This window comes from Seriola lalandi, unplaced genomic scaffold (genome assembly GCF_002814215.2).
Source record: "Seriola lalandi dorsalis isolate HSWRI2012SDOR001 ecotype SW California unplaced genomic scaffold, Sedor1 jcf7180002054972, whole genome shotgun sequence".
NCBI classification, from domain to species: Eukaryota; Metazoa; Chordata; class Actinopteri; order Carangiformes; family Carangidae; genus Seriola; species Seriola lalandi.
In genome coordinates this window covers 4994957-5002132 of record NW_019525660.1, presented here as the reverse complement: position 1 = coordinate 5002132, position 7176 = coordinate 4994957, and the positions used below count along the sequence as shown (strand labels likewise).

The 7176-nt window shown below is 37.2% G+C and overlaps 1 protein-coding gene across 1 annotated transcript in view; it reads left to right on the top strand.

Annotated features, from left to right (window-relative positions):
- LOC111648297 (dual specificity calcium/calmodulin-dependent 3',5'-cyclic nucleotide phosphodiesterase 1C-like) overlaps nt 1-5197 on the top strand; it is a 102345-nt gene extending 97148 nt beyond the window's left edge. Inside the window, exons 8-11 of the mRNA XM_023398146.1 lie at nt 2120-2260; nt 3546-3646; nt 3999-4124; nt 5194-5197. Coding sequence (XP_023253914.1) covers nt 2120-2260; nt 3546-3646; nt 3999-4124; nt 5194-5197 — 372 coding nt within the window. The remainder of the gene's footprint in view (nt 1-2119; nt 2261-3545; nt 3647-3998; nt 4125-5193) is intronic.
- Nucleotides 5198-7176: the final 1979 nt, after the last annotated feature.

Below are 7176 nucleotides of genomic sequence, written 5' to 3'. Positions count from 1 at the left end.
AGATGCTTTTAATTGTTGTTCCAGTTGTGTCATACCCATCGGAAAAAACAAAAAACAATTACACAATTTTGCCATGAGTTCATTTAACACACATTTCTGCTTGTATTTATTATTATTTCAAATTTTAATGTGCAATAATTAGATGTCATGTTAGGCTATTTAGCCTATTATATTGTTTTATTGTACAAAAAAGTGGTATCAGTAAAAAACGTGGGTTTTTTTATAATTCAATTTTTTTTTTCTTGTTTTATTCGTTTTAAGAATCCGTTTTGATCTGTTCTAAATATGTGACTGTTTATGCTAATGACAGCTGAGGTTTGTTTAATAATTATTTTCAGACTCAGCCAGATTTTGCTGTGCTGCACCGCAAATCCAGACTCAGATTTGCGTACACGAGCTCAGACCTGACGTGAGATCTGATCGTAGCTCCCGCTCACGTCCAAATTGATAAATGTCGAAGCTTGCGTGGAAATGGTCGTATGCACGGTTTTCTGCCGTACATTCGTTTGATAAAAGAGGGCCAACAAGACTACAAACACAGATATGACTTAAGAGTTAACGCACTTACCTGTAAATCACAGTGCATTTATTATTGATGTCCCAGGGTCTGTCTCCTCTGCTCCATTCACATAGTTTTATCCCCAAAGTTTGTAATAAAGTGAGGGAAACATCGTCACGCAAGTTTCAGTGTAGTACTTGGTAGAAAACAACAAAAGCTGTGGCGACGTGCATTCGCTGCACAACCAGCCATTAGCCGTTGCCTTGGGGACAGACAGTGACAAGGAAGTGACATCTTAACTCAAGACCTGCCTTGATGAGAGATATGCCTGATTGCATTTTCATTTCATTTTCATTTTGATGCCAAATGAGCGTGGTGACATGTAAATGAAAATTCAATATATGTTTTGCTAATTTAATTTAATTATTGTCCAATGTACAGCAGATTAAGACTTTGAAAATGAAATTTCAAATGCCGTTTTCATTTTCAAATTGTTAAAAGAATGCATTTTGATTTTCATTGTGTCAGGGTTAGTGGTAAGTAGGACCCAAATGCAGCCAACACATTGGGGACGGTGCAGACAGGTTTATTTAACACAAGAACCAGAGAACAACAGAGAGACAACAGGTAACATGAACAGGTAACAAGAATAGAACGAAGACAAACCAGACTTGAACAGCTTGAACCACGGAGGAACAGATAATGTGACCAGACGAAGACAAATTTACAATTTTACAGTCATGTTTTCGACGTTTTGAGAACAGAATTGTGAGATTAAGAACAGAATTTTGAGAAATGATGGCAGGAAAGAGGTGTTGTGTCATAACAATGTTTCAGTTATCAGTTATTGAACTAGGAAGTTCAAATCTGTGAATATCTTTCCAACTTTACCAAAATCTCATAAAACAGCAGAGCATTGCCACGTCACAACCCAAGCATGAAGTAGAACTTGATCAAATCCTGTAAATTAGCCGTATTCCTCAATTTATTCTCCGTACACCGATTCTTCAATCAATTATGAGTTTGTAGATATCACTCTTTAATGTGATACTGATACTATTTTCTTTTTATGGTGTGGCAGCAATATACTTCCATAGAATACTCGTGTACATTTGCAAAAAATTCTAAAATTATGTTTTAACTCTGTCCTTGTGGGATATTGACTGTAGATTGATGAGGGAAAATGTTTGTATTTTGGCATAAACCTGCAACATAACAAAATGTGGAAGAATTGAAGGGGTTTGAAAACTTTTTGAATGCATTGTATACACAGACTAACTGACTGAGACACAGTTGAAAGAAAACCGGAGGGTATAACATGAGGGCAGTAAATAAAGCAACAGACACATAAGATACAGTATGTCATTTCAAAATAAAACAGGTAATAACTACACAGAGTCCAGGCAGGATGTCACACACACTTAAACTGGCAACCAACTGTGGATGAGTTGCATTGTGGATAATGCATGGGATAAAAAAGGTATGTATGGTTCGGCTGCATCAAGTTTGATACTTCCATCTCTCTATTGTTTGTCTGACAACGAAATATTAAATCTCACTACTGGGCTCAGAAAAGGTAATGTTTGTCATCATGCTACTTTGTTGTTACCTCTATTTCAGGTCCCTATTTCTGCTCTCATATCATTTGTGGACTCGTTGGAGGTTGGCTACAGTAAACACAAGAACCCATACCACAACCTGATGCATGCTGCTGATGTGACACAGACTATCCATTACCTGCTTCTCAAGACTGGCATTGTGGTAAGTCTGGTGTTGGGTTAATTTCAATGCAAAATGCAAACTGGAAAAACATTTTTCAGAAGTGAAAAAATGCGTAGAGTCTCAGTGATTACTTCAACTTTGTTTTCATCATTTTGGAGAGTTTTAAGAAAGATTTACATGTCAAGTAACATGTAGAAAGAGATATTTAAACATTTTTAAGAACCACTCATCCAAAAAACTTCACAGTTAATACTGCATTCCCTTGGGTCTTCAGCAATACACCCACAAAGTTTGAGGTCAATCAGATAAGCAGTTGTTGAGAAAATTGATATACAGCAAGAAAGACAGACAGAGATTTCTCCATCCTGATGAGGTGCTAGTGATGTCATCAGAGTTATCTCAGCTTGGACTTAAGAGACATGGATGTATTATTAGAACAAGATGCCGGATCTTAAAATGGCGCCCAATCAGTTCTGTATGAATTGCTCGAGCACCTGGCACATATGCCGAAAAAGTTTCTGGCTTCCAGGTTACTTCTGTGTCGTCATGCGGCCCACTGAATATGTGTAGTAGTGTTATTCCCATCGTGCCTCTGGGCTATGGCAATGAGTGAACAGTGTTCTGGATCTGGCACTGTGTATTCATGAATGCTATGCTAGCAGACTTCATGGATGAGTAATAAGAGTTCTACAGGATTTGATTGGGGCTTAAACCATGGATTTATACAAATGGCATCAGCAACCAACAATGAAGATAATGTACTGAAAGGTAAGGATGGTATTAAACCCTACAATTGTTGATATCGTGGTTAATTCATGTTGAGAGTTAATTTATTTGTGATGTTAGACGGAGAGCGAGTCATTATTCAGTTCAAAGCTTTAGAGCTTAAAATCACATTGGAACACAATAAATCCTAATCGAGTGAAAATATTTAGTTTGAGCTGTCTTTTGTGCATTTTTAATAAGAAATTGATGCTGCATGTGACAGATAATTACAACTTGTCAGATAATATTACAAGGGCTTTACTTTTCATTCATACTTCTTTAAAAACAAAAAAGTTGTGCAGTGCTATAGTTATGCATAATTTCCTGATTCTGCTGCACATATTTTGATAATTATTTTAATTTGTCTTTAGTGAGTCCCTCTGCTTTTTTGGAAGTTCAACACTAAATCATTGGACAACCTCTTCACTCAGTAAAGCAAGACAAAATCCTGGATTTGAACTGTTGATAAATTTAAAACAATATGCTTATACACTTTATCTTTGGTGACCCATTTCTCTCTCTCTCTCTCTCTCTCTCTCTCTCTCTCTCTCTCTCTCAGCATTGGCTAACAGAGTTGGAAATCTTTGCCATATTCTTTGCAGCTGCCATCCATGACTATGAACATACAGGGACCACCAATAACTTCCATATTCAGACCAGGTATTTTCTTCTCAGCACAATTTGTATCATTTAAGTCATTGCAGTTACTGAGGACATTAAGGACAGCAAAGAATAAACCTCTGTAATTAGAAAGTTAAGACATATGGAGGGAAAATACTTTTTGCACAACCATTAGGTAAATAAAACAAGTTTACAAAAATGCTGAAACTGGAGGGTGTTTGATATCTTTATAATATATTTTTCCATCACTGAAATTTCTTTTGTACATTATCATTATTATTTTTATTATTATTATTATTATTATTATTATTAATACTACTACTACTACTACTACTACTACTACTACTACTACTTCCTTATGCCTTATGATGTAGCTGTGTGGGATTTGCAGGTCAGACACAGCCATGTTGTACAATGACCGAGCTGTTCTGGAGAACCACCATGTCAGCGCTGTATATCGCTTACTACAGGATGATGAAATGAACATCCTCTCGAATCTTTCGAAAGATGACTGGAGGTGAGAAGAAACATTCTTCAGGTTCTAAATTAACAGTCCAAAGCCCATGGTCTAAAGTGCATGATGCAAGACCAATTAGGGTGTGACCAGTCTCTTAATTATACATGTATTTTGGGCATTATGTGCAATAAACCAGTCAGAGTGCCATCTCCCATTCCCTTTAAAAGTAAGGCACACTGGCACCTTGGCCGATTGCTGTGTTTCACACTGAATTAGATAGCAATGGTACAAATCATGTTATGTAATATGAAGACAAGTGAAAATACATTTTTGGTTACTTATGAAACTGTGGTGGGACAATTTAGTCTTGGTGATGAATGGGAAACCCTGTGGCGGATTATACGCTGAAGAACACTTCTCTGCAGAACCTAATGTACAGTACCAGTCAGAAGTTTGGACACCTTTTAATTCAATGTTTTTTTTTTTATTATTATCTACATTGTAGACAAAGCTGAAGGCATCCAAACTATGAAATAACACATATGGAATTTAGTAGTGAACAAAATAAGGGTGAACAAAACAAAATGTTTTAGATTTTAGATTCTTCAAAGTAGCTTTGCAAACTCTAGACATTCTCTCAACCAGCTTCATGAGGTAGTCCCCTGAATTGGTTTTCCAACAGTCTTGAAGGAGTTCCCATAAATGTTGAGCACGTTTGGCTGCTTTTCTTTCACTCTGCAGTCCAACTAATCCCAAAGCATCTCAATTGGAGGTCAAGTGATTGTGGAGGCCAGGTCATCTGATGCAGCACTCCTTCATTTTAATTCTTGGTTAAATAGTCCTTACATATGGGGCTAGAACAGTGACATTAAATTTTGGCAATGAATATAAAGTTTGACATTGAAAACGAAACTTAAACTGAAAAAGGAAACAATGAAAAAGGAAAAATTTGTATTGGCACTGAAATAAGTATTGGCGCTGAAAAAGGTTCCACTGAAAAATAAAACACTGGCATTAAAAAAACCTACAATCTTATTATCTTATTTAATTTTGATAAAAAAAAAATTTTTATTATGATGTGTTTTTAAATGTCTATCTTGATCATTTTTCTTTGTCTTATTTCCGACAGTTGACAGTTTGTTTTTTTTTACGCTGTCACTATTTTTCATTGTCACTAGTTTTTAGTTTTCAATTTTCTGGAGTGAGGAGCATGAAATTTATTTACATTCAGAGCCCTGAAAGGACTGCATTCCTAGGCAATCCACACACAAGTTCACCTGAAACTCCTGAACCGCAGGTAAGAGTGCTTTGTTGGGATAATAAGGTACAATGGGCTCATTAAAGAACACCTATTATGGCCATTTTTAGCGTTGATTTTATTTTTGGTGTGCTAAAATAGATTTACATGCTTTAATGTTCCAAAAAGACATTATTTTTCTTCTTATACTGTACTCTATTCACCCTCTGTGTGAAACTCTGTGTGGGCTCTTTAAGGCACTAATCCTCCCTCTGAAGCTGACCAATCAGAGCACACTGGGCCTACCATGGCAACTTCACATTCAGCATGTCTTGCTGTATGGTTGTGGCTGTTAGATTAAATCTCTTTATATCTTAACTTGACACATGAACTGACCTGTTACAGAGATAAAATAACATTTTAAAACAACTTACAGACAATACCAAGGGGAAAAACTTAAATACAAACAATGGCGGAACAGGGCGGGACCGTCACAGTAGCTAACTTACGCACAAAGAAGTTAGCCGGAAATGCTTCAACCATATGAAACTACAAAATACACTTCTTTTGCTAACAACAAACAATGACAACAAAATAACAACTATCAGCAATAAAGGTTGCTAAACTTATAGTGCTGTTGGACAATAATTACCTGAACACACAGGAAAAATAGTGAGGGAAGAAGGACAACGCACAACACACTGCTCTCACCGTCACTTCTATATTCAGTGAGGGAGAGGAGCCCGATTCCCCCCACTGTTTCCCTGAGGCATTACCAATCAATCCAAGTGCAAAGGATCTCAAAGAAATTAAATTGTTTTAACTGCCAGATTAGGGCTTTGGTTCTGCCTTATCGGTTTGAGCCAATGTCCGATCCTGAACAAGAAGATGATAATACCTGATCCACCTTGACAAGCTTGACTGGAGCAGGACAACAAGCAAACTTTGAGCCTTGTGACCATTAGACCATTTACAAGCACAAAAATCTCAGAAAATTGTAATAGGTCCTCTATAAGATACGATGGTGCCTGACCATTAATGGCTTTGGAGGTGAGTCACAGAAGAGATATGAATCTCTTTAACTTGTTCCTGTCATTACTTGTGCTGCAGCATTTTGAATCAGCTGGAAGCTTTTCACTGAGTTATTGGGACTTCCTAACAACAAAGAATTACACCAGTCCAATTGAAAAATGCATGGACTACTTTTTCAGTATCCCTGTGAGGCAGAATGTTTCTAATTTTCTCAAGATTAAACTGGTGGAAGAAGGCTGGAGACTTGTTTTACAGTGGGCACGGAAAGTATTCAGACCCCTTTAAATTTTTCCACTCTTTTTTTCATTGCAGCCATTTGCTAAAATCAAAAAAGTTCATTTTATTTCTCGTTAATGTACACTCAGCACCCCATCTTGACAGAAAAAAACAGAAATATAGAAATTTTTGCAAATTTATTAAAAAAGAAAAACTGAAATATCACATGGTCATAAGTATTCAGACCCTTTGCTCAGTATTGAGTAGAAGCACCCTTTTGTGCTAGTACAGCCATGAGTCTTCTTGGGAATGATGCAACAAGTTTTTCACACCTGGATTTGGGGATCCTCTGCCATTCTTCCTTGCAGATCCTCTCCAATTCTGTCAGGTTGGATGGTGAACGTTTGTGGACAGCCATTTTCAGGTCTCTCCAGAGATGCTCAATTGGGTTTAGGTCAGGGCTCTGGCTGGGCCAGTCAAGAATGGTCACAGAGTTGTTCCGAAGCCACTCCTTTGTTATTTTAGCTGTGTGCTTAGGGTCATTGTCTTGTTGGAGGTGAACCTTCGGCCCAGTCTGAGGTCCTGAGCACTCTGGAAGAGGTTTTCTTCCAGGATATCTCTGTACTT